This window comes from Tachysurus fulvidraco, chromosome 3 (genome assembly GCF_022655615.1).
Source record: "Tachysurus fulvidraco isolate hzauxx_2018 chromosome 3, HZAU_PFXX_2.0, whole genome shotgun sequence".
Taxonomy (NCBI): domain Eukaryota; kingdom Metazoa; phylum Chordata; class Actinopteri; order Siluriformes; family Bagridae; genus Tachysurus; species Tachysurus fulvidraco.
Window position 1 is genome coordinate 23,792,994 of NC_062520.1, and position 27,842 is coordinate 23,820,835.

Sequence of the window (27,842 nt, forward strand, 5' to 3'; positions counted from 1 at the left end):
CCATATATTCACTTTCTCTTCCTCTTCGTTTTTCTCAGACCAGTTGATATCTGTCCTCTAGTGAATTAGGGAAGGTGTTTTGGACATGTCAAACAGGAATAGGACCCAGAAGACGACCAAGGATTAGATGGAGATTATTATCTCTCATATGGCCTGAGAGTGCAATTCTGTCTGGTTAATTAAAACTCCAGTCACAAAAGAATGTTCACTCAGTCAACATACGATGCACCCACACATCTATGTGCCATGATCCACCATCTTGGAACTGTATGTGCAAGTCTGTATTATTTTCAAAATGTGTGCAATACATGCAATAAATTGATAATATTTGCAATAACAATATCTGCAATAAACAAAACTGTGAAATGATACAGTATGTGATATAACTAAAATTTTGTGTGTGCAATAATCTGTCAGGTGAGGAGGCCTGAGGTGTGAGGAGGCTCAGCCATAAGGTCTTTGGTGTGGTTGAGGTCAGACTTCTTAATATTTAATACTACAGCAAATCGAACTAAAGCATTGAAATAATTCTATACAAAATGCTTCCAACTTTGTAACAACAGTTTGGATAAAGATGTCAAACAAACTTTTTTTGACCATATATATTATATGTGCAATAGAGGCTGATGGGAAACGCTTGTTTATGTATTTTATGTGTACAACATGTTAACTGTTATCTATGTGGTTGTTGGGAGGAAATGCTAGGATGTATACATTGTCATAAATATAGAATGTATACATTGCCATAAATGTAGGATTTATACCTTGCCATAAATATTGGGTGAATACATTGCCTGCCAAATCAGGTCTGGAGGATTCATACGTTGGTTCTATTCAAACAAAATGCTGCTGTACCTTTTAGCTTTTTTACAGAATATAATTTCTTAGGTAAATACACATTTCAGTGAAATAGAATTGTGTGTTCCAGTTGTATTTGATATTTTTTGCACCCGTTTTTGTATTTGCCAGTTATGCCCAATAGTCTTTGCTTACGCTCTGTAATCTCTGATCTTCCAATGCTCTCTACTGGCCAAAGGTGGGTTTACACAGTCTTAATATCATGTTGTTGGGCTAATAAATGCATGCAGAAATTCACTGTCAGTGAATACCTAAATATATAAAACTGCGTATATTTGACTTTTATATACTAATGAATTTTATAGGCTGACATGTTAATATTGAATTTATTCTGTTTATTGCGGTTTAGTGTTCTTTATAGAAGTTTTTTGGGTGGTGTTCTTTTAAAAAAAGTTTGCTGAACAGCATTTCTACAGTATATACTGTATGTACCCAAGACCTTTATACAGTACTGGGTAGATTTACAGTGGAGAACAAAATTAGAAAACAATTAATAAACACTTGATTTTCTAGACAATGAAGACATTTTAGCTGTAGGTTTTACTTACTGTTTTACTAGAATGTTTTAGAAAATAAAAAAGACACTGTCATCAAAATAAAAGAATGTTAACCATTGTAGCACAAAAGATTATGACTAAAATTTGAAAGAGTTTCTGCTGTCAAAATGTATTTTTTTTTCAATGAATGCAGTACATCTGTGGCTGCAGGACATCACTAGTTTAACTTTACTTACAGAATGTCTAATAACGTTCAACATCCTCGAGGAATTCTAAGATACTTCAGAAAACCCTTAACATTTTTTTTTCTAGTTTCTCTTCAACAAATATTTCCACAAAAGTACTGAAAAAATAATTGATATATTCAATATTCAAAATAAATATGTTTGTCTATAGCTTTAACATCAGATTGTAACTTATTAGCAGAACCTCATACCTACATTGAAACATTGACCCCTTCATATGCAACCCAAATGACTCCATTTCAGTACAAGTACTTATAATAACAACAATATAATCATATTAATATTCATTGCCAAGGACCAGTCAGGAAAAACCCAAATGCAGAGACACCTGGTAGAGGAGAAATGAGCTGATTTATTGAGCAACCACAGAGGAAAAACAATATTGGATTTAACATATAATTAAGACAAGCCCACTGAGAATGCTAGTAGCTACAAGAGAGTCAAAGACACAAAATAAAGAATTCAGTGCCTTAGCTAAGAAAACTCAGATGATGCACACAGGGCTAACTAGAAACAAAACTAGAAACTCACAACCCATGGTCCGTGTAGCAGCGGAATCAATGAGAGAAACAGAAATGCCACAGTTCACTGGAACTATATTACTATGCAGCCTACACATACTTCTTTGCAAGATGGTCTTCTAAGGCTGTCTTGAGCTCCTGTTTAATCATCCTGCCTTTGTTCCTGTCTCTGTTTTGCCTGGTTTTGTCTCTGACTGTTCCTGGACCCTAATTTCTCCCTGCCCTGTGGCACTTCTGCCTGGTTTCCTGCCTGTTTTTCTAGTTGCTGTTTACAGATTAGTGATTGTTTTTTTACTTTTTTACAGTCTAGCCTAATCTTGTTATATAGTTTTAACATTAATTATAAACACACAGCAGCACTTTAAAAAAGTAAAAAACATTATGCCAAGCCATGGTTTGGTTGGGGGTGAATAATAGTATCAGTGTCACCAAGATGAGGATGGCTACCCTTTTGAATCTGGTTCCTCTCAAGTTTTGTTTATCATGTAATCAAGGGGAGGTTTGTTGTTGTTGTTGTTGATGATGATGATGATGATGATGATGATGTTGTTGAGAGCACTTTTTTAATATAAGCAAGTTTCTCTTTAAAGTTTAGCCAAAGAGATAATCAGGGTAAGAATAAAAGAGGGAGAGACAAGAGCACTGGTAAGTGACCATGTGGTACTACAGAGCCTGGACAAGAAAATACAAGAAAATTTTAAAACAAGAAAATAAGGCTGTCAAAGCGAGGCAAAGAGGCGAATGAGGATCCAAATGCAGTTTGAGATTTAATAACAAAAACAAGAAACAAACAAGAGATAAGCAGACAAAACAGGGCAGAACAGGAACAGACGTCATACTACACCAAACAACGACTAACACCAGGGAAGTGAACAAACAGAGTAGATATAGTGAACAAGAACCAACAACAAAGCAGAGACAATCAGAGACAAAGACAACACACCTGGAGGAAAGATTGAGTACAATTAGTGTCCATGATAACCAAGAAGTGGGCGGAGCAAACAATTAACAACAGGGCAAGGCAGCAGACAGAAACAAAGGAGAACACAGACAGACTCATTACAAAGACACATATGGCTAATAAATGATTTTACAGAATTCATCTAAAATTGTCATTTAAAAACAAGTGAAAGTTTTCTTCTTTAGATAAAGAAATCAAAACAACAAAATGGAAAGCAAGGTAAAAATTATCACTGACCTTTCAAGGTCAATATTCAAGGATATTTCTTATCACAGGCTATGTGAAGGTCAGATAAAAAACACTATTAATAACCTTAAGTTGTTAATAATAACTTAAATTTTAAATCTGAAAAGTTAAATTTACTAATCCTAAGCACAATTAATTAGAATTAATACAGAAGTAATGCAATTTATTTTCTTATAAAATTACTATACATACATGTTTTCATACATTTTCATCTATCAGATCTGTTAACCAAAACACCAATCAAAACAAATATTAACTGTTACTTCCTCTTCCCAGAGCTGGTGACATTTGCCCTCTTTAATCCCTATAACAGAAAATACAGGGTGTTGATCACACAATCATGTCTTTCTTCCTGAACTGGGTTTAAATAAACATTATACAAAATAATCCTTGCAGCAAATGTGTTTAAAACTGAATAAGAATTACATGACTCAAAAATAAATGTAAAACATTAAAATGTTTCAAATCCTAGACTAGAAGAGCTAAATGCTGGTACAGGAGAAAATGGATTTTTATGAAAAGACCATAAACATCACCAATAAGGAATAAGAGGAAGTCAAAGAGCACTAAACAGTAAACATACAGGTGGAAGTTGATGCATAGAGTTTTATGCATATAACAATACATTAATAATTAACCATTAAGAGCAATCAGGAACATAAAAATGTTTGTTGAAAATTAAAATTTCTGGACTGTTCGTAAACTTGCCAAGAATAGGACAGATGAGCATACAGTTTTACAGTTTCAGAGGAGTACAGAGTTTAACTTTTTGTGGTTGCCATGTTTTAAGTAGTTCTTAAGGGCTGCATGAAAGCAGCTCACAAAATGCATCACCTAAACATCAGCAAGGATCAGTCACGCTACAAACAGGACTGTGTTATAGCTAAATGAGATCTTGTGAACAACGACTGTTGTTATAACTCTTTTGAAATTGGGCAAGGAATGCATGGAGTGCCTATAACCTTCTTAGCCATTACAAGTGGAAGTACTTTGATGAAACATTAGCTAATCTGTTTTTAATTTTATTAAATAAAAATAGGCTCTGATATTCCTATCCTATATGAGAATTTCTCCAATCTACTACTTTGATGAAACGTATTCTTGTCCTGAATATAAGTGAAGCTACTTACCTCATTATCTACAAAGAGCTGATTTCTGCATGTCAGGGGTTTTCATATATTACTCCCTAGATGGTTAGTAATACATTAATTCAATAAGCTGTACTGGACATCACAAAATGCCAGAATAGCAATAGTTAAATTCGTCACAATGGGGATAGGGTTAAATTAATAATGGTGTACAAATCAAATAAATGGACTGTTTACCTCATCAGGGTGAGATGTGTGACGCATCACAGGTTTCTTATTTTGGGAACCAACCATATTTTCATAGTATGTATCCTAAAAAATAAAAGAACATACACCATATAATGGGTAAATAATTACATTTATGACATACATTTAGTGAACTTTGTGTTTACTGATGATTATTAAGTTTCCAGCTGATTATTAGTACACATTTGAGTCAATGTAACTTCATGACTTTGAGCAGCACGACACAGACTGATCTATGGCTTCTACATGCTGTGGGAGGAAGTACAGTCGTCCCAGCAGCTTAAAGAGCATCTAAATTCAATATCTCGCAGTGTATTTGCTTCTTCAAAGAGAAACTAATTTTCCTAATATCACTTTTTTCTTGAATAAAGAAACTGATTTACATGTCCACCTGCATTATGTGTTGCTGTGTAAGAAATAATATATAAATAAATAATTATTTGTAGTAAATGGTGGTGTATGTAAATATTCTACAGTCTAAACAACACAAAATATCTCCAGGAATGACATAACAGGGATGTCAAGTGTCACGCATTGAGAGTGACCGTCATGCATTTCGGTCTTTTGTCATGCTCTCCCGCCACACATCGTATTTCTCACAGCGCCCAAAATGTATCAGTTCGCACCGCTGTCTCTATGGAACTGGGCAGGAATGACACTTATCAGCCAATCAAAAAACAAGAGGCTACACAATAGCCAATCAGAAAATAGCACTATCTGGGTAAGATATAACGCAACAACCAATAAAAAAAACATTGTGGGGTTCTTGCCACAACTTGAGAGCCCTGGCATAATCAATCTCATAACAATGCCATCAGCTAAATGTCTGGTCTTTAAGACTGAGCAAATGTCTATCAATGACTGAAGATCTTCACACAAACTTTCACTCTGGTTATTTCTTCTGGAGTTTGTTCTTGGCCTGAATGACAGTAAAATGTGTTATTTCCTTTACAAGTCAGATAGCAACAACAAGACATAAATCTTGAAGAACACATACATTTATTTGATTTCAAGTTTTTATGTTAAACCGATCATATGAAGTGCTATAACTTTGCTGGGCTATAACTTGGAAAAGTGTATTTTATGTAAAGATGTAAAATCAAGATAAATATCAGTGACCTGAAATGCTGTGCATAAATACAGTTTATCATTTTTTAAAGGAATTTATCCATTCCTAGTTGTAGATCGGCTTCTTTGTCTATTTACATTAGTCCTTTTTCTATTAAAACATGAAATTCTGAGGGAATTTGGATTGCATAGCAGGGAATTATTACATTTGTAATAAACCAGATTGAAACTTGTTTTAGATCCTGAATTTCTTAAATATTCTGTGCTTTTCTTATTCTCACATCAATTCTATTTACATTACAGCAATGCATAATTGTTATACTGATATGAAATAACTCACCATTAATTTTAATGGTGAGGCTGAATGGGAGACTCTTTGTTCTGCTGATGCTGTTGTATGCTTCACACTCTTATGGGCCTGTGTCACCTCTGATCACACTGGTAATGGTCAAATTTCTGTTGTTGTCTGTTAGCTGAACTCGCTCCCCTGCTGTTACCTCAGAGCTGCCATTCAGCCAAATAAATGAAAGAGAGGAGCCGGATGCAGAGCAGACAAAACTCACAGTGCTGATGAGTTCAACTTCATTTAGACTTGGTATTATGGCAACATTGGAGACTGGAACTGGGGATTAAAATGTAATACAGGACTCACATACATGACATTTCACAATAGATTTCAACACTAATCTATAATCAAAACAGTAATACAGTAATCACTAGAAACACTATTAGCCCTGTCAGTACAGTTAAGACTAAATATCAATGACCTACAATCAAGATAATACTGTAATCACTTTACTTACTCCATTAGCTAAGATTATTTTATATAATTATCGCTTGTACTGTCAGGCAAAGCCGTACAAGTATTAGCACTTAATAAACTTCACACATCTAATAAAATCACATGGAGTTATCAGAGTTTTCGGAACATATTTAATTTCTTTAAACTGCAGATAAAAATTAAAAGCAGCTATACTTTACATTACATTTTAGTTCTACTACAATAAAATTTATATAGTAATTCAGAGGGACATGTACAGCCTAAGCCTAAAAGATTTTGTGTTATTGATAAGCTGATGCACTTTGTAAGGAGATCATTATTTAACAACTAAGGAAGGATTGCTCATTGTCCATGCTTTGTAACATTCATCACAGGAGACTGGTTTTCATGGAAACATGACACTTTAATTATTTTCCTATAACTGCTTGCCACAACTCTGTTGATTCCTTACATAATACTGTAGAAAACATTAATTAAATGAATTTAATTTTGCTGCACATGATTTCAACAACTAATCTATAACACACCTAGTATATTGACGCTGATCGGTTCAGACACAGAGTATTGTAGGGTCTGTGTGTTATGGGCTATGCAGGTGTAATTGCCACTTTGCCTGATCTGAATGTTTCTCAGTTTAAGCTCTTGGCTCATTTCACCAAGCTCTGTTTCATTCACAGCCCAATGAAACTCAGCAGCAGGCCTGGACTTTAATTTGAGATTAGACCCAGAACTGTAGAAGGGTTCCTCTGGATCTGCTGCTGCAGTAACTTTTTCAGGACCATCTGCAATGGAACAGTCCACATTTAGTCGTCTTTAAAGCCATCATGGTCTTATGGAGACCAGATACTGTATATCATGCAGGATTGTTGGATAAACCTCATGACTGCCAACAAGCTACAAGATATGAAATGACTCTCAGTAAATGACGAGGCTCAATGGGAGACTTTTTTCTGCTGATGCTGTTGTATGCTTCACACTCGTATGTTCCTGTGTCACCGCTCATCACACTGGTAATGGTCAGTTTGTTGTTATTGTCTATTAGCTGGACTCACTCCCCTGCCATTACCTCAGAGCTGCCATTCAGCCAAATAAATGAAAGAGAGGAACCGGACGCAAAGCAGACAAAACTCACAGTGTTGTTTTCAACCAGCCCTGTTTGACAGCTCTGTACTATGGTAACGCTGGAGACTGGAACTGGGGGTTAAAACATAGTACAGAGCTCAGGTGGACACCAGTACCAATATTATTTTAATGCAAATTTATCAATATACAGTATAAGCATAAACAATGTACCAATACTCTGCACAACAAAGTTTTTGCTTCCTGAACACTGTTGGGTGTTCCTTATAGACTTTTCGGCTGCTGATCACAAACATCACATCCAAATTTGCCCATCACATACCATTTCATTGAAATCTTCAGTTGTGTCATGTTTTTTCTTATATTTGTGTCCAAAATGTTTGTTTCTGTAAGAGACCTATGAACAATCTTTTGTGCAGTCTGGGCATGTACAGGCATGAAATCAGGCCATCCAGTGCAGCAAGTACAACTGGAATATCTGTGGAGATCTGAAAGTTGCTGTTCTGTTACTGGGACTGTTACGGGTTCCCAAGAATAGGATGGACATTGCTACCAGGACATTGCTACAAAGGAAAAACGATATCAGAGCAACCAGACTCCATCAATGCTTGCTGGCTACTGTTGGACACTGCAATTTAATGCACCAAATCAGGAACAAAGTACTTTTAATTTTGTTGAACTTAGTGCATTAGAAACATAAATGCAATTAAATATAAGCTCTAAAGTTATAAAACATCCTTGTAAAAAATGAGGACTGTGCAAGGTTAAAGAAAACTTACTGCAAAAATATTAACTTTTTTTTTTTTACACATCACGCACCAGCTGTGAGGTCTGACCGGTGTAAGTACCTATAACAGTGTCTACTCTCAGTTCATATTGTCCAGTATCACTCTCAGTCAGGCCCCTGAGCTCCATAGCTAAAGATGTGGTGCTCAGACTGACTGTCTTTGTACGGTGGCTGTACAATAATTCCATTCGGTGGTCCAGAAAGAATGGTTGTTGTATTAACCTTCCATCTGACTAGTAAGTAAGGAGGATCAGGAAGACGTTTTGGGGTAATTACTACATTCTCCCCAACACGGTCCCTTGGAATCTGTCTCTTCGGTGTTCGCACAGAGAATTGTATTTTGTCCAACGCGGAGGAAAGCTGATATTGAGTAACATTAGGTTGTAGCTGCCTCTCTACATTACTAAGATAAAAATAATAATAATAATAATAATAATAATAATAAGTGTGTTGATCGTGTAGTAACACCCTTTAGCTCAGGAGCTATTGACTCGGGAAAATCGAATCTGGGAATATGGGGCCAACTTTAAGTGTGACCAGGTCCGTCTTTACAAGAGGGACAAACCACACAACAAAAGCAGTGCATAATAAAATCAAAACACATTGATAAGCCAGTAAAAAGGGATAAACCAAAAATAAGACACAAATACACTCCCTCGGTTAAGCCTCACTAATCACAGTTCGTCGAAGGGGTTATATATGCGGTAAACATACACCTCAAAAACAAAGGAAAGAGGAAAAAAAACAAAACAAAAAAAAAAGGAAGACAAGCACAATACAAATAACAGTCCAGAGATAACCAGTTAATTCAATAAACTTAGGCTAAAAATATGTTTACGGCAATGCATTACTAACAGATCATCGAAATATTCGCTGCAACGTCTGCACAATGCCGACTGTAACCCAATAATGAGTCAAGATTTAAAAACAGCTCGGAAAGTTATATACCTAAACAAACAAATTAAAACAGCAATAAGCAGCAGCTTGAAACAGCAGCTTGAAACAGCAGCTTGAAACAGCAGCTTGAAACAGCAGCTTGAAACAGCAGCTTGAAACAGCAGCTTGCGCTCTTTGGCCGCACCTGAAAAACAAACAAAACATTTCAAAAAGGTTTCCCCCTTCCCAAAGAGAACCCGCTATGCTACGCGACTGAAAAATAAGGGGATAAAGCAGGCGACTCACCAGGGGAAAGTGACAGGAAGATATAGACCAAAGACCTTTTCTGCCCACACAGGATGCACACGGAAGAGAAGTTAAAAAGCCCAACTCAAACGTGCTTCTTATAAAGCCACCAACATGCTGCACTAATTAGGTGGCACCGGTGTGCTCCCTGTCAACGCGCAGCTCAGCAGCAGTGGGCGTGTCGTCGGACCCGAAATCCCCCCATCAAAATAAAAGCCAAACCTAGAAGATATTGCACATGTCACATAAGCATTAATCTAGAAGTCAAACTTAAGTACTATGTTGATGTTTGGCAACATCACACACCTGCATTAGTAAATTAAAACCAACAATTACTCACATACTATGCTCCAAATACTGTATAATTGGATGAACCTAATCAGCTGTGTTGCGTACAAAAAAGTCATATCCACTTGGAAATGAATGTAAAGTAAATGAAGAAGGAAGGATATCATGCCATTCTCTAAAGAATATCGAATACAACACGACAGCGCCACCGTCAGTCCAATCAGGCTCATATTTCTGGAAAAAAAAATTTCTTTCTTTAAATGAATATCATTTGCCATTGTCTGCTTCTGTGTGGTTTTAAGTAACAACCTTGTGTCTCTGCTGCTGCTTCCTCATTTGGGATAGCTGACATTATGGGCGTATCAGTACACATACTGTATGAGTGTTTACTATTGACTGGAAATACCTAATATCAGACAGTAGCTGGTGATTTTGACATAGAATGGAGTTTATTTTATAGCAAAACAGTTAAATTTGTTATTGTTTTATTTATAGACAGCTTCTGACACCTTTTATAAAGTCTGATTAACTTTTTTACAGTCTAGCCTAATCTTGTTATAGTGTTAACAGTAATTATGAACACACAGCGGGGGCACGGTGGCACCTCCGGGGTTGGGTGTTCGAATCCTGCCTCCGCCTTGTGTGTGTGGAGTTTGCATGTTCTCCCCGTGCCTCAGTGGTTTCCTCCGGGTACTCTGGTTTCCACCACCGGTCCAAAAACATGCATGGTAGGTTGATTAGCATCTCTTTAAAATTGCCCGGAGTGTGTGAGTGAATGAGAGTGTGTGTGCCCTGCGATGGGTTGGCACTCCGTCCAGGGTGTATCCTGCCTTGATGCCCGATGACACCTGAGATAGGCACAGGCTCCCCGTGACCCAAGTAGTTCGGATAAGCGGTAGAAAATAAATGAATGAATACACAGAAGTACTGTTATACAAACATTATGCCAAGCCATGGTTTGGTTGGGGGTGAAGAATAGTGTGGGTGTCACCAAGATGAGGATGGCTGCCCTTTTGAATCTGGTTCCTCTCAAGTTTTGTTTATCATGTAATCACAGGGTGGTTTGTTGTTCTTGTTACCACTATCATCTCTGGCTTGTTCATTAGGGTTACTATATAACTTTAAATGCAAACCTGGAATTGTATAAAGCTGCGTTGTGACCATGAATAATGAGCATCTGTAATGAATTGGTTGATCGATGAAGTGAAAAAGAGACTTAGTAGAGAAATTCCCCACATCAACTCTTATAATAATCAGCACTTTTTTTTTCTTTAATCATTCAGCAGACTTTTTAGCAGCACTACATGGTTCAGCAAAATTGCATAACTTCTTGCCAAAGGCTTCCTGGGGTTTGGTGGAGCCTTTATTCTGATGTAACTAAGAGTTTTTGGATAACAATGATGTCACCTTAAATCTTCTTTTTGATGTCTGATGGTTATGTTGCTTCAGAGCTCAGTTTTTAATATAAGCACATTTTTAAAGTCTTTAAAGTTTAGCCTGAGAGATAATCAATATAATCTCTAACCACTTTAAAAGATTTGTGAACTGATGACCCCTTGATTCAGTAGACAGATTTTTTTATGTTTTATCAAGCTGCTTTAAAATGACAAACAGCTTTCATTTTCCTCCTCATCTTCCTGATGTTTTATTTAACTTCCTAATAGGAATATTAGCTGGATGAACTAATGAGCAATAGTGGAATATTAGCAAGTATTTATTAGGAAAAACACATAGCAAAGAAACAAAGCAGAGACCTGCATATTCAATTCAATTCAAGTTTATTTGTATAGCACTTTTTACAATTGACATTGTCTCAAAGCAGCTTTACAGAACAAACATAGAACAAAAGATTAATATAATAAAAAATTCAAGATTAATATTAGATATATATAGGTCACAATGTGTATGTATATATCCCCAATGAGGAAGTCTGTGGTGACTCAGGAATCAGTGGCAAAGAAAATCTCCCTTAGATGGTAAAGGAAGGAACCTTGAGAGGAACCAGACTCAAGGGGAACCCATCATCATATGGGTGACACTGGAGGCTGTGATTATAAATATACAGTATATACATACATGATACAATGCATAAACAAGATGAAATGTGAGAAATAACAGGGAAATAACTGCTTAACATGGAAATAGAGACAAAAAGTAATTTGTGAAAGACAAAAGAGGTTTAAGGAATCTGTAAAGTCAGGTAATGAGTTGAAACTAGCAGTGAGCTGACACTAATCCCACTAATTTCCTCCACACTTTTTGTATTAACTATTGATAATGAAAGGATGCTGGATTGAGGAAGTGTGGCTGATTTTCCTAATGAGTGTTCTGTGTATCAGTGATCAGTGTCAGGATAAAAGAGGGAATATAAAACATGAAAATTATTGTGAAAATTGTGATTTTACAGAATATATCTAGAATTGTCATTAGAAAACAGTGAGAGTTAGTGACAGTTTTCTGCTTTAAAAGAGGGGGGAAAAAAAGATGGAAGGCAGGGTAAAAAAAATTCAAGGATATTTCTTATCACAATGTGAAGACCAGATAAACAACACTTTAAATAACGACTAAACTATTAAATAAAGAATAAGACTAAACTTAAGGTGAAAAGTTAAATTCAATGAATAAAGAAGTAATTCAATTTATTTTATTTTCTTAATTACTACACATACATGTTTGTATACATTTTCATCTATCAGATCTCTAAAATGTACATTCAAAGCCTAGACTAGAAGAGTTAAATGCTGGTACAGGAGGAAATGGATTTTTCTGAAAAGACCATAAACATCACAGATAAGGAATAAGAGGAGGTCAAAGAGCACTAAACAGTAAACATACAGGTGGGATTTGAAGCATAGAGTTTTATGCATTTAACAATACATTAGGAGCAATCAGGCACATAAAAATGTTTGTCAAAATTTCTATTGTCTGGATTGTTCAGAAACTTGCCAAAAAGAGGAGCATACAGTTTTACAGTTTCAGAGGAGTACAGAGTTTAACTGTTTTGTGGTTGCCATGTTTTAAGTAGTTCTTAAGGGCTGCATGAAAGCAGCTCACAAAATGCATCACCTAAACATCAGCAAGGATCAGTCACGCTACAAACAGGACTGTGTTATAGTCAAATAACTTTCTAAAAAAGTTCTTGTGAACAATGACTGTTCTTATAACTCTGTTGAAATTGGGAGTGCCTACAGTATAACTTTCTTAGCCATTACAAGTGGAAGTAATTTGATGAAACATTAACTAAAATTTTTTTTATTTATTTATTTATTTTTTAATAAAAACAGGTGCTGATATTCAGGAGTGCCAATATTTAGAGTAACAAACATTTCACTGATTGTCTCAATCCAATTTAACTACAGTGTAATTACACTTACTAAGGACTGTCTGTCTGCCTCTGTATTGCGTGGAAACAAGCGCTATCTGGTGTCATCTTGAGGATTTATTTTATTTAAGAGAGAAATAAAAATCACAATACATTTGGTAATACTATGTCAGTTACTCCATATCAATTTCTTGTTTAATTTCTATCACTTTAACATCACACTCACACTCTTTCAGTTGTAGTGAATATCAGCACAGCTGTGATTACTTGCAGAACTCAACCTGTAACCTCGTGCCTACAACCAAATCACAACCGTGCTGATGTTCAATATAACAGAACTCCTGCTTGTGCAATATTTCTTAAATATTATTTGTTGCATGAGTTATTCTGGAGTTCACTTCAGTGCTATATGAGAATTTCTCCAATCTACTACTTTGATGAATCTTGTAATAGCAATAATGTGCAAATCAAATACTGTAAATAGACTGTTTACCGTATCAGGGTGAGGTGTGTGAGGCATCTGAGTGTCAGATCCACCCACAGTCACCTCAGTGTTCGAATTATGAAATCTGAGGATATTTTCATACTGTGAATCCTAAAAATAAAAACAGAACTCTGTAAAATAGGTAAATAAATACATTTATGATATACATTTAGTGAACTGTACTTTAATGATGAACAATTTCATTAAAAGTGATAAGCTAATTATTAGTACACATTCAAATTCATGTAACTTCATGACTAAGCAGCACAACACACACTAATCTATGGCTTGTACATACTGTGGGAGGAAGTACAGTCATTCCAGCAGCTTTAAAGGTAAAGAGCAGCTAAATTAAATATCTTGCTGTGTGTTTGCTTCTTCAAATTTAAACATTTTTCTATCACCACTTTTTTTCTCGAATAAAGAAACTGACTTACATGTCCACCTGCATTATGTGTTGCTGTATAAGAAAGAATGTATAAATAAATCATTATGCTGTAGTAAATGATGGTGTATATAAATACTCTATAGTCTATACAAAAACACAGAATATCACAGGAATGGCTTATATCATAGCTCATAACAATGCAATCAGCTAAATGTCTGGTCTTTAAGACTGATATTTATCAATAAGCAAACATTTATCAATGACTGAAGATCTTCACACAAACCTAAACTTTGGTTATTTCCTCTGGAGTTTGTTCTTGGCCTGAATGACAGTAAAATGTAGACCAGATTATAGAGTCATACAGATTGAAGTGTTATTTCACTTTACATGAGTGAGCAACAAGAAGACAAATTTACATAGACGTATTTAATATTAAGAACACCTACATTGATTTGATATAATTTTTTCTTCAACTTTATAAAAACAGCACTTTGAGTGTTAACAGTTATAATTCTGAACAATTAAACAGTTATGATACTGACTTCATGTTCTATGAGTCGCTTACAAAAAAAAATACATGTTTATATCTCATGTAGAAAAAACGTATTAAATACCCATATATGAAATAACAAGTAGATTAGAAATCAAGGGTCTAATTTACTTACATTTCTTTTACTTTCACAAAATAGAAAATCAAACCAGCATTTGCAGCAACAACTAATAAAACTCCAATAACAATCCGAGCTATAGCTTCTGCAGGCAGTGAATCTCCATCTCCTCCTTCACTCCCACCATCTATTAAAAAATTAAAAAAAAAAAAAAAAATAGAAACCTGCAGATTATTTTATAAGAACCTGTCACAATTGACTGTCATTTTTTTAAAATAACTTTTTTACATAGCACAGAAAAACCTTATGGTTAAGTGAAAACTCCAACAGAGTATTTGTATAGCCCACACTCCCTATAACATGAGAGCTTCCTAGTTCATTTCCTTACTTAATCTCTAATTACATACCTCTGTATTCTAGCAAATTCATTTTCCTCTATTAGCTGAAAAATCTGTCATTAATAACCAAAATATATTGTACTGCATTATCAATTACTAAGTTACTAAGAAGCCAAAATATATACAATACAAACAACTTGGAAAAACACCCATGCAATTGCAAAAGAATAATGGTCAAATTTGTGTTGTTGTCTGTTAGCTGAACTCGCTCCCCTGTCGTTACCTCAGAGCTGCCATTCAGCCAAATAAATGAAAAAGAGGAGCCAGACGCAGAGCAGACAAATTCGCAGTGCTGGCGAGTTCAACTAGTTTTATACTTGGTATTATGGCAACATAAGAGACTGGCACTGGGGATTAAAATGTAATACAGGACTCAGATACATGACAGTTCACAATAGATTTAAACACAAATCTATAATCAAAACAGTAATACAGTAATGACTAGAAACACCATTAGCCCTGTCAGTACAGTTAAGACTCAATATCAATGATAATTATTTATCACTTGTACTGTCAGGCAAAGCCCTACAAGTATTAGCACTTAATAAACTTCACATTCAAGAAGTTCCCTCAAAAGCAGAGTTTTAATAAGGAAAATGGTCACTGAAAATTCAAAGACTTTTTCTAAACACCGACTTATTTTCACCCCTCGCCACTAGATATGATAGACATTTGAGTTATCTGAGAATATTTGAAACATGATTAATTTCCTCAAAGAGCAAATAGAAATTCAAATGATAGAAATAATGCTTTAAATTAAACGTTAGTTCTACTACAATATAATTTCTATAGTAATTCAGAGGAACATGTATAGCAGAAGCATCACCTTTAAGCCTAAAAGATTTTGTGTTATTGATAATCTGAGGTATTTTGTAAGGAGATAATTATTTAACAACTAAAGAAGGATTGCTCATTGTCAGTGCTTTGTAACATTCATCACAGGAGTCTCTGGTTTTCACTGAAACATGACACAACCCATAATGAATTACTTTCCTATAACAGCATGCCACAACTCTGTTTATTCATTTACATTACATTTACGCCATTTAGCAGACACCCTTATCCAGAGTGACTTACAACTGAGCAACTGAGGGTTAAGGGCCTTGCTCAGGGGCCCAGCAGTGGCAGCTTGGTGGACTTGGGGTTCGAACCCATGACCTTCCGATCAGTATCCCAACACCTTAACCACTGAACTACCACATCCCATATTCCTTACATAATACATATTACTTAAATTATAGTTAAATGTTACAGCTTTACTTCTTTGTGAGTTCAAAGTATTGTATCAATACATTTTCACTTTCTTTACAATAAGGAACAGTCCATATTTAGTCAGCTTTAGAGCCAACGTGGTCTTATGGAGACCAGGTATATCATGCAGAATTGTTGGATAAACCTCATGACTGTTAACAGGTCGCATGATATGAAATGACTCACAGTAAATCATGAGGCTGAATGGGAGACTTTTTTTTCTGCTGATGCTGTTGTATGCTTCACACTCGTATGTTCCTGTGTCACCTCTCATCACACTGGTAATGGTCAGTTTGCTGTTGTTGTCTGTTAGCTGGACTCGCTCCCCTGCCGTTATCTCAGAGCTGCCATTCAGCCAAATAAATGAGAGAGAGGAGCCGGACGCAGAACAGACGAAACTCACAGTGTTGTTTTCAACCAGCTCTGTTTGACTTGGCACTATGGTAACGCTGGAGACTGGAACTGGGGGTTAAATTGCAGTAAGGGGCTCAGACACACAACTTAACACACAAGCTTCCAACACAAATTAAGTGGACAAAAGGACAAAAATAATAAAGATTTTTTAAACTATACTTTTGTAGTAAAAGAAAACTTAAAATAATAAGTAAAATTATACAATAATTATTTATCTCTGAAATTAAGTACTGTAATACTCTCAAAAACAATGAATTACCTAAATGGCTGAAAACACAGTTGAAAGTTTCAACAACAGTTTTGTGTCATTTATACAGCAATTTTCTAAAACTAATATATTATAAACATGATTAATAATTAATACTATTCAAATGGACATGATTTTATACTATTTCAAGCTGTACTGTAAACATATTGCAGCTGGTGGTTATTAAAATAAGGAATGCCCTTATTATGTACATATAATGACTAATTAAAAGGGATTTGGATTCAAAAACTAATAATATGAATACGCCCCCAAACAACCCAGTGCACTCAACATATAAAAGTATATTTATATAAGTATTTACAAGTTCAATTCAATTCCATTTATTTGTATAGCGCTTTTAACAATTCACATTATCTTAAAGCAGCTTTTACACCACAAATGCACCAATATCCCTGTGTTGTGGCTTAATATAAAATTTTCACATTGGCTTCAATGTCGGTCAAAAAAAAAGTGTCTTTACTTAATAAAAAAATAAAGCAGCACAACATTGATATTTAATAATAATAATAATATTAAGAGATATTTAAATTCACTAAAATATTGAACTCAGACAATACTGATATACAACAAATAATATAAACTCTTTAATAAACATTTCTTTGTTACATTTTAATGAATGTTTAGAGGAAGGCTCTTATAGAATCAGAAGCATTGTGAAGCACCAGTTTGAGAATAGAGCTTAACTGACTGATTATATTGACTGATGACTTATTATAAGAATTATTAACAAAATAAGAAACTGTAAAACTGTTGTGTTTAAAAGAAGTTGTTTTTTTTTTTACTCACCAAGTACCAGCAGTGAGGTGTGAGCAGTGTAAGTAGTTGTAGTGTCTACACTCAGTACATATTGTCCAGTATCACTCTCAGTCAGGCTCCTGAGCTCCAGAGCTAAAGATGTGGTGTTAAAACTGACTCTGTCTTTGTACGGTGGCAGTATATCAACTCCATTCGGTGGTCCAGAAAGAATGATTGCTGTATTAAAGTTCCATCTGACAAAGCGGTGAGGAGGATCAGTAAGACGTTTTGGGGTAATTACTACATTCTCCCCAACTGTTTTATTTATACTCTCAGGTAATTCCAACACTTGGCCAAAGCCTCGACCTGTGTGAATAAACAAATATATACGTTTAGCTTTCGTTTAGTCCTCAGTTATTTGTCGCCGTTCTGTCAGAAATCACAGGAATAAAAGCATTTTATTAACAAAGACACAAAAAATAAATACACGAAACGGAGTCCAAGACACTGACACCGACAAAAGAATGATGACTAAGTGAAGCTAAACGCAACTCAGAAGAAATAAATACACATAATAATGAACCCAGTAACAAACAGGTGAGTGAGACAGGACACGTGACTGAAAACACTGCCGGAACGCCCCCTAACGGTCAAGCAGAGAATGTCCATGCAGAAGTCCTGACAGGGAATTAAATAATAAAGCTGTATTTACAGTTTCACTAACATTATTAACTGTAGATTTTGTTTTTGATAAGAAAAAAACATCAAGCTTTAGGGTGAAATTAGATTATTATAAGCAGAAACATTAAATTAAATACAAGTAATGAGATGAAAATACAACAAATCATCTTAAGGAATAGATCCTGTGATTATTACATTTTCACAATAAATTTTTATTGTTTAAAAAAACAAAAATGTTACATTTGTGACCTTATTGGAGAGACAGAGAGAGAGAGAGAGAGTGAGAGAGAGTCACCTGAACATGTCAGTAGCAGAAGCAGACTGCAGCACACAGTGTGTAAATCCATTAGGAGAGATCCAGAGCTCCACCACTGCTACTCAATAGTCGTCTCTAAAGAGAGATCTGTAGTGAATAATCACATATGACCAAAAGTGAACCAGATAGTGGGATTAGTTATAACTTAAACAACCAGAAAAGTGAGCCACTTCAGTGGCTAAAATAGTGTTATGTTCAGTTCCTGCCTTTGTAACTGTATAACTAGCCTTGGGTCATGTATACATTTTCTGTTCAGTAGAAATCACTATAAAATCACTAAACAGAGAACAGAACAGACTCTCAGATTAATGATAATTTCCATATTTACACAAATCACAACAGAAATATTTAATTTATCTATATCTCTTATGAATTACAGGAAAAATGATAAAAGCTTTAAAGTCAGATGCCTGAGATGTATATCTATCGGTCAGAAAGCAGATCAGTAATCTTTTAAACAATATTATTCACACTAATGTTTCTCTCTCCTTACAGGTCAGGATAAACACTATATGCTATATATAGTGTATAGAACAGCTTATAAGAGCAAACAAAAGGTGAAATATAAAATGCATAGACTTTGACTGCCTTTATTTATTTTATTCATTCATACAGAATTTTGTTTTTAATCTAAATCATAAAGTTTTTCTCTGAAGTGTGGAATCTTACTTTTGGCTTAATCAGCATGCTTTGGTCAATGTTTAACCATATATTCACTTCCTCTTTCTCTTCCTCTTTGTTTTTCTCAGAGCAGTTGATATTTATCCTCTGGTGAATTGGGGAAGGTGTTTTGGGCATGTCCAACAGGAATAGGACCCCAAGGAAGGATTAGATGAAGAGATTATTATCTCTCATATGGCCTGAGAGTGCATTTTGTCTGGTTAAATAAAACTCCAGTCGCACAAGAATGTTCACTCAGTCAACATACAATGCACCCACACACCTATGTGCCGTGGTCCACCATCTTGGTACTGTGTGTGCAAGTCTGTATTGTTTTCAAAAGTATGTGCAATACATGCAATAACTAGGTAATATTTGAAATAACATCTGCAACAAACAAAACTCAGCCATAAGGGCTTTGGTGTGGTTGAGGTCAGAGTTCTTAATATTTAATACTACAGCAAATCTTAGAACTAAAGCATTGAAATAATTCTATACAACTGAATGCTTCCAACTTTGTAGCAACAGTTTGGAGAAAGATATCAAAAACCTTATGTCTTAGCTCTTCACTCAGTGATGCTTGTTGCAATCTTCCTCCAACACAAAGAAGACCTCCTCTCAATATAGGATTAAGGTGAAAGAGCGTATTTGAGCTTGGACCTTGCCTCCTTGAATCATTCCTTATCTCTTGAGAGAAAGATTGCTGCTGAATAAGTTTAATCACAACCTCAGAAGCTCTTGCACGTTCTTCCACAGTGACAATGTCAGTAGAATATTGCTGACTTGTGGCTAGTCTTTTTATTCTAGCGACTGCTTTAATGAGTGTTCACCATGAGGAAAGGCACAGCCATCCCATAATCATGGGGTTCTCTTTCCAAATCTTCATCCTCCCACCATAAAAATCTCAAGTAGTTTCTTTCGTCAGGAGAAACAAGGAATTGATGGAACATCTTTTCGATGTCACAGCAACATTTTCCTTCCTGAATCTGCACAATACTCCAACCAAGAATTGATCAGGTCTGGGCCACTGAGAAGAGTATAGTTAAGAGAAATGCCATGGAATTTTGCAGAATAATCAAACACTACCCTCAATTTGCCTGGTCGCTGAGTGTGATAAACGCCATGGTATGTACCACAATGCCATGGTATTTCTCCATAAGATGTTGCGGGTGCTGGCTCTGCCTCTCCTTTGCTAAACATTTCTTTCATGAATGTCTTGTAACTCTCATGATACTGTTTGTTGTTCTTTAATTTCCTCTTTAAATGCTGTAGTCGTGCAGTAGCAAGCTTCTTCTTGTTGGGTAGTGAGGGAGGACCGTTACCTCTGAAGGGAAGAGGCAGCTGATAATGTCCATCATCGTTCTGCTTGATGTTATTGGTGAGAAGTCATATGAAACAGATATCATCTTGGGATACATGTTTGTCCTCTGAAGTCTTCTTGTTGAAGTCTGACTCTAGCACCTTTAAGATCTCATTAGCAGACGGGACTGACATTTCCTTTGCTAAAACTCGATGAACAAAGCTTTGGCTTACTTGTCTATCCAGATGGGGATTACAATGGCCTATGATGCTCCAGCCAAGTTCTGTTTTCTGAGCGAATGGCTCGTTTTCACTGCCAATAATAACCTCTAAAGGAGCTAAAGCTGAAGGACAATCATATCCTATAAGTAACCCTGTCACAGCTCCGAAATGGCAGTAATTCATTGGCTATGTGCTTTAGGTGAGGCCATTGTAATCCTGTTTTCCTAGTTGGAATATAAGTCTTGTCCACGGGGATGAAATCACAAGAGTAGGCTTGCTTTACTTGAATACACCTCCCTCCTTGGAGTCCTCGAACTGCAGGCCACTAACCTTGTAACTTGAGGTGACTATCAGTAGTGCTTAGCCTTAGCTTTACTGCCTGACTGCTTACATGTAGCTCATCCAGAAAATCCTTCAGGATGAAAGTCGAATCACTTTGCGTATCAAGTAGAGCATACATAATTTCATAGTGTGGTTCTTCCACTGTCAAGATGAAGACAGGAACAATGCTAGAGGTGGCTGATGCACACTGTGTTAGGGCATGAGCCATGACTTTTTGGACTTCCTGGCTAGTGTGTGAGTCAGTAGGAGCAGAGTCTGATCTTGGTGTCTTCATGGGCATTTTGTCACGTTTTTCGTGCAGCAAGTTGGATGGCGAAGGCCGCATGTGCCACAGGTGTGTCATCTGTTGCAGTCCTTTGTGATATGCCCCTTCCTCAAGCATCCAAAACAGAGGTGGTTCTCGCGAATGAAAAGCCTTTTGTCATCTGTGGATTTTGCTGCGAAGACAGGACATTTGGCAATATAGTGTGTTTCATTCTTACAAACAGAGCATGGCAGTGTTGATTGGAATTCTGGTCTCTTTAGGGTTGAACCCATAACTTGAGCTCTAGTGTTCAGAGCTCTTTTGGTAATCTTTCATCTGAGAACCTTCCAGGCACCCAGATATGCATCGTCTGAGTTTCTATAAAATAATCCTTCCACAGCTTTGCGGGCTTCTCCAGCAAGATAGGTTTTCAAGTGGAAAATCTTCTCACTCGCTGAAATCGACTTTCGATTGATAAGTGCTGTAAAGGACATTTTCCAGTCAATAAATTTCAGTGGATCACCAGTGAAAGTTGTTGGCTCTGGAATGGGTAGTCGACTTATACTCAGGGAGTTTATTAATGCTTGAGTTAACTCAAGCATTAATAAACTCCCTGAGTATAAGTCGACTCTTGTCCACGGAAATTACCTGAGTATAAGTCGATGTCTCGAGTCATCTGTGGCTGTTGAAATGATCTGATGAGGATGGAAAGACTCTACCTCAGGATTTAGCCGGGGTTTGCTTAGGGCTGGGCAATATGGCCGAAAACTGTATCACAATATCAGTGTTTCATATCGGTCGATATCGATATATATTGAACTTTTTCATAACCCATTTAAAATAAGGACCTGGAGAAAAATATATTACATTTAAACATTTTTATTTTAAGCTTAACCTTCCTCTTATCATAATCCCCTCAGTTATTAAGACAGAAATGTCAACAACCAGGAAAACTCAAATAAATAAAATGTAAACATAAGTCTAAAGTCACAATGTACACTTAACAATTCTCTCTTAACATTTAAGGTGCAAAATTAAATAAAATGTAAGAAATGCTTAATAAATATAAATATAAACATAGAGAAACCGGAGAATTTAGTGCAAGTTTAGTGCTAGGAAGTTCACTAGCTGTTCACCTTCTGGTGAATAAAGTGTTTTAAAATATGTGCAGTGTTTTGTAAACAGAAATAAAACTGAGGTAGACTGAGATACAGCTGTAATATGAAAAACAAACCCGATACACTACAGTAACATTGTTTGAAATATAAAACCTGCAGAAATATGAAAAAGTAACTCAATTTATTCTTACTATTCAAGTATATTTTTGTAGACTTATAATTAGGGCTGTAGCTATCGAATATTTTAGTAATCACGTATTCTACCAAAAATTTAGTCAATTAATCGAGTAACCGGATAAAATATATTTTTGCTTAATTAAAGAGCAATATTAAACCTAAAAGAGAAAACAAACCTTTACTGTCTAATTTGGAATGCTTTGTGGTATTTAGGAGGCAAAAACATGGACAGGAACTTGGACCTAGAGGCCATGCATGGTTTCACACCGAGTGCTTTAAGCATATACATTAATCAGAATATAAAAGTCTCTCTCTCTCTCAATGTGTGTTCTTTAAAAGTCTTTAAAGGAGCATGTGATTGCAATGAAAAAAGTTATCAACATGCTCAGAATTGAGGCTTGCCCTGCGCTTTGAAGAAATGTTTCTACGCTCTAATAGTGTCCCAAAACTTGGACATTTTCTGCCATTTTCTCCTGTTTGTTTCTTCTCTTTGCTCATTGACATGCACGTGCACTCAAATCAAAAGACTGCTAAAATACAACACACAAAATAATTGCACAATAACGTGATGTGAGCTTTAAAATGAATTAAAAGAGGCTTCGAGGCAGAGGAATTTGCCTCAAACAATTTTGTAATCGAGTTACTCGAGGAATCATTTCAGCGCTAGTTATAATATCAAAACAACTGCCATACTGGCGAGCTGACTTTTCCTCTTTTATTTCCAATTTCCTTGCTCGCTGCGGCACTGAAGTCGGTGAAGCCAGTGACTGAAGAGGAATCCGGCACCAGCACGAGACAACGATATGGCGCAACCAAACTTGATACTGTTACATGATTGGCTGTTAGAGTGTCACTCCCCAAGTTGCTAGGTTACCAGAGAGTGAGCGCCTTTGTTAATTCAACCAAACTTGCTTCGCAACTTCTGTTTTCTTCCGACGAAGAATAAAAATATCGAACATCTTATCGAGCACATTTTATATTGCTATCGAACACATGTCTATCGCGATACATATCGTTATCGTTTTATCACCCAGCCCTAGGTTTGCTATTAGCCTCTATCCAGTTAGGCATAGTTACATCGACTCTTTCTTCTTCATAGTCTCCAGGATTTCCCTCAAAATCTTTGTATGCCTTCACATGAGCTGCAGCAACCTTCCTTATCAGCCTTTAGCATCTGCAGCCTCGTTCTTTCCTCCTCATGTCTTAGACACATTTCTGTTTCCCTTTGTTTAATCTCTGGTTGCATTTTTGCTTCTTTCGCCTTCCAGTCATTTTCCACCTTTTGTAGTCTCGCTTGCTGATCACAGATTTCTTGCATGGCTTTGGCTTGCTCTAATTGGCTGCAAGTTCTGCTTCGGCATCAGCTCGCTTACTGGAAGTTTTGGAGGATATATTTGACTGGCCTTTTAAACTTGGTAATGATCCTGAGATGACAGTTTCAGTGGTTGTGTCACCAAAAATAGATCCATACTCATCATTGTTTAATACTTGTCTTACTTTCTCTTTCACAGCAACTTCATTATCAATTCTTTGAACAATTTCTGGAGTCGCAGTATGATTGTGCAACAATGGAGCATGACACTGGCTAACTACATGTTTGTCTTGGATATTTCTTTGGATTTGATCAAGATCTTCACGTAAGCATAAAGTTTTCAATTTGGACCTTGTTTCCTTAACTGCCTGCTTCCAGGAGTCATAAGTCTTGTTAAAGGCTTTCTGATGCCTTTTTGCTTCCATGTTATGCATCTCCAGGTCCTTCTCTTTTAAAGCTCCTTTTTGTGAACTCGATCTGATTTGTTGCTCTTCTACAAGGAATGGCATTAGACTTGCTTGCTCAGCTGTTCGCTAAGATGTGTCTTCCATTTCTTGTCTGTATTCCAACCTCTTAGCGAATGCTGTGCCGTACACGGCACACACGCCCCCTGAGCCGAGGCTGCATCAACTTCATTGTAACTTTTAAGCATTAAATCCTCTAAATATACGGTCATGTTATACATTGTTTGAAAGCTTAGACTCTCAGGATTTTATTAATCCCACACACAAAGCATATGATTTACAGCAGTCATAAAATGTAATCAAGTTGTTAGTCACCTGAACTAGGCGGCGCCTAAGACATGTGGCTATGACCCTGAGTTGTCTTTATCCCAGAATATGTGTTTACAGCAGTGTATTTGGTTAGTTTGTCAGATAAACAACTATGACTGAAATAAAAACCCTCCATTCTAGCCTCTGTAACTCTGTGTCTTTGACTGAGTGTCAAAGTATGTGGGAGCTACCACTTTGTTGGGTATGTCATTTAGGTGAAAATCATGAAAAATCATGAAAATCTAGGCCGTTCGCAGTTACCTACTCGCATCAGACCTCTATGATTTAGACACTCAATTTGATAGCAAACAGGAATAAGGCAAATGTCATGCAACCGCTCTACGGAATGTCAACATCCAGACAATATGCAACCCAAACAACTTCAGCTATAGCACATACTAGTATATCACATTCACAAGGTAAATATTTTCAGACTTTAGTGATTAATCTTACAACCTCTTTACTTTAGATCTTGAAACTATCAATTTTTTTTTTACATATAACCTTTAACAATGTTTATAAAACTAATTGAGGTCCAGGTTAGTAATGAAAGTTTCCATTTGCAAAGTCACATGTATTCAATTCAAGTTTATTTGTATAGCGCTTTTTACAATGGGCTTCGTCTCAAAGCAGCTTTACAGAACATAAACATAGAACAGAAGTTAAACATAAGGAGAAAAAAAGAATTAATGTAGTAAAAAATGTATAAATGAGGAGTGTATTTATGATTTGTTTCACTTATCTTGCCTTTAACTGAAGATCAACTCTGCATCTGTAACAAAGTGCTTTAATTTGCGGTTCTCTTCCTGATCTTGATGAATGCGGCGATCAGAGTGCAATGAAACAGCAGCGCGATGAGGAAGTAGCCTCGAAACAGCAGCGCGATGAGGAAGTAGCCTCGAAACAGCAGCGCGATGAAGAAATAGCCGAGAAACATCAGCGCGATGAGGAAATAGCCGCAGTCAGACATGTATTTATCATTAAGTCCAGAGAAAATTTAAGGTTTTGATATTAAGATAATCTACTTTTTCACAATATAATGCATAGTGCTAGTAGGTGCAAGTTTATTACTTACATTCTTCCACTTGAGTAAACTTCAAATGAACAATCACTACTTACCTTATAGCCTACTGCCTGCAACACTGCTACAATGCTATACATGTTCATTTAAACATTTAAATTGTATTGGTTTATTAAATATGATACACAAAGCAATTTGCAGGTGGAAGCAAATCTCAAATTCAAGAGGAACATAATGTGAAAGTTAGATAGTTGAGGTGCCAAAAACCGTTCAATCTTATATTTATTCCATTCCCGCAATACTTTTGCCACATTAAATAAGTATGTAATAAAGTCACAAACAAACAAAAAACAACAGTTTTTTGTGTTACACTGCCAAGCTAACTAGTGACATCCTTCCAGGACTAAAGTGTCCCTGCAACTTGTCCATGACTGACGTCTCTGTTTATCACTTGGGAATCTACAAACATATTCAGATTATTTTATTTAATACCATGTCAGAAATCAAAAGCTATTTTCATGGCAAAAATTCAATTACAAAAACACAAATATCATATAAATGCAATAAAAACAAAACAAATATAGACAGCAAGTCATATTATAAAATTTTTTAACATACGATAAAAAAAATCCAAACCCTTTTCAGGAATAATGTCATTAAATATGTCCTTAAGTGAAGTAACTAAAAGAGCATTGTTCTTGTGTTAAGGACAATCTAATAAAATATGTTTGACAGATACGGGAATCGTACAAAACATATAAAGTTGGGTCTTTTTACCTTCAAGCAAAAAAGCATGGGTCAATTTTTAACGTCCTTATCGGACTCTACAAACAAACATTGTCGGTTTTCCTAACTGTCAAAAACTAATGGGTAACTAGCAGGGATTAGCTGCGGTCGTTAACCAAGGACTAAAACAAACCAACAGAACAAGAAATATAATTTCCTAACATTTAATATCATAAAACATTCTCACTTGTGAAATGTAATCCGTTGCTGTCTGGTTTTTAGATTTCTCTCGTTTGAACATCCAAACACAGCACAGTCCGGCATCGTCCATGCATTTGAGGTAAAGGAGCACCGTACAAAGATGGCGGCGGTTTTGACGCATTTTTAGGATCCCAGGGCGACATCTAGTGTATAGATATCTATGGCCTCGAAACAGCAGCTCGATGAGGAAGTAGCCTCGGATGCAAAGTCACTCTCACTCGATTAACCAGCTGTGATGAGAGATTCGAACAGCAGCGCGATGTGATGAAAGTCTCATATGTAACGGCGAGTTTTACTGTAGTGGCCCCTTAGGTCCCAAAGAATAAGACAGAGAGCTTTCACTGATGCTTGAACATTTATTTTGAAGCAAAAAACCTTTTCCTTGCATCGGTCTGCATTAACAAATTCCATGCATCATTTCTTGCCTTCAGTGTATTAGCTTTATGCTTCAATGCACCCTTCAAAGCACCGTCCAATGCAACGCTCAAAAGCACCGTAAAACTATACAGAAAGAGAAATAAAAAATAAATAACCATAAGCACATTAACATAAATACAGTACAAGAACAATGTAAATCTGGTTAGAACATATCACTGTTGTATTTAGCACCACGTGCAGAGTTCAATTTGCCTTAATCAGACTTTAACATCACAAATAAGTAATACATATAAATAAACATGAAATATAACACAACATACCTCGTTCCGCACTCCTAAGGGGAAACTAAACCCATTAATATACGAACTTCTCTATCATCGTCTCTGCAGTTTGAGCATCAGCTAACATGTGACCATTATGCTACAAACATTGACCTCTGACCTCATTTTCCCCAACAAGAGGCATTTGTTAATTATTATATTGCCCTCTAGTGATGGATTAAAGAGTAGAAAGGGGGCGGTCATTACACATATAATTAAGACAAGCCCAATGAGAATGCTAGTAGCTACAAGAGAGTCAAAGACACAAAATAAAGA

At 36.1% G+C, this 27,842-nt stretch overlaps 2 protein-coding genes and 1 long non-coding RNA gene across 7 annotated transcripts in view; all 3 read right to left on the reverse strand.

Moving 5' to 3' along the window:
• Positions 1-3,497: 3,497 nt before the first annotated feature.
• Positions 3,498-27,842, reverse strand: part of LOC125140842 (carcinoembryonic antigen-related cell adhesion molecule 5-like) — a 141,933-nt gene continuing 117,588 nt past the window's right edge. The window contains exons 21-23 of the mRNA XM_047811012.1: positions 4,654-4,728; positions 4,459-4,514; positions 3,498-3,632 (exon numbers count right to left, since the gene is read on the reverse strand). Coding sequence (XP_047666968.1) covers positions 4,491-4,514; positions 4,654-4,728 — 99 coding nt within the window. The 3' untranslated portion in view covers positions 3,498-3,632; positions 4,459-4,490. The remainder of the gene's footprint in view (positions 3,633-4,458; positions 4,515-4,653; positions 4,729-27,842) is intronic.
• LOC113643713 lies at positions 6,221-10,026 on the reverse strand. Its single transcript, XR_007140092.1, has 3 exons — positions 9,901-10,026; positions 9,561-9,782; positions 6,221-6,352 (listed from the first exon to the last, which is right to left on the reverse strand). It is a non-coding gene; the product is annotated as an uncharacterized LOC113643713 (long non-coding RNA).
• Positions 11,550-25,924, reverse strand: LOC113643712 (carcinoembryonic antigen-related cell adhesion molecule 1-like). 5 transcript variants are annotated; one of them, XM_047810932.1, is made up of 9 exons: positions 25,608-25,924; positions 18,693-18,800; positions 17,768-18,082; positions 16,486-16,761; positions 14,708-14,837; positions 14,326-14,363; positions 14,092-14,114; positions 13,664-13,765; positions 11,550-12,614 (listed from the first exon to the last, which is right to left on the reverse strand). In XM_047810932.1, exons 2-9 carry the CDS (start codon positions 18,742-18,744, stop codon positions 12,549-12,551), a joined length of 1,002 nt encoding a protein of 333 aa, XP_047666888.1. In that variant the 5' UTR covers positions 18,745-18,800; positions 25,608-25,924; the 3' UTR covers positions 11,550-12,548. The 5 variants fall into 5 exon arrangements, with proteins under 5 accessions (XP_047666888.1, XP_047666889.1, XP_047666887.1 ...); XM_047810933.1 differs by having other exon boundaries at positions 11,550-13,278; XM_047810935.1 differs by lacking the exon at positions 11,550-12,614 and adding an exon at positions 13,953-13,981 and having other exon boundaries at positions 25,608-25,921.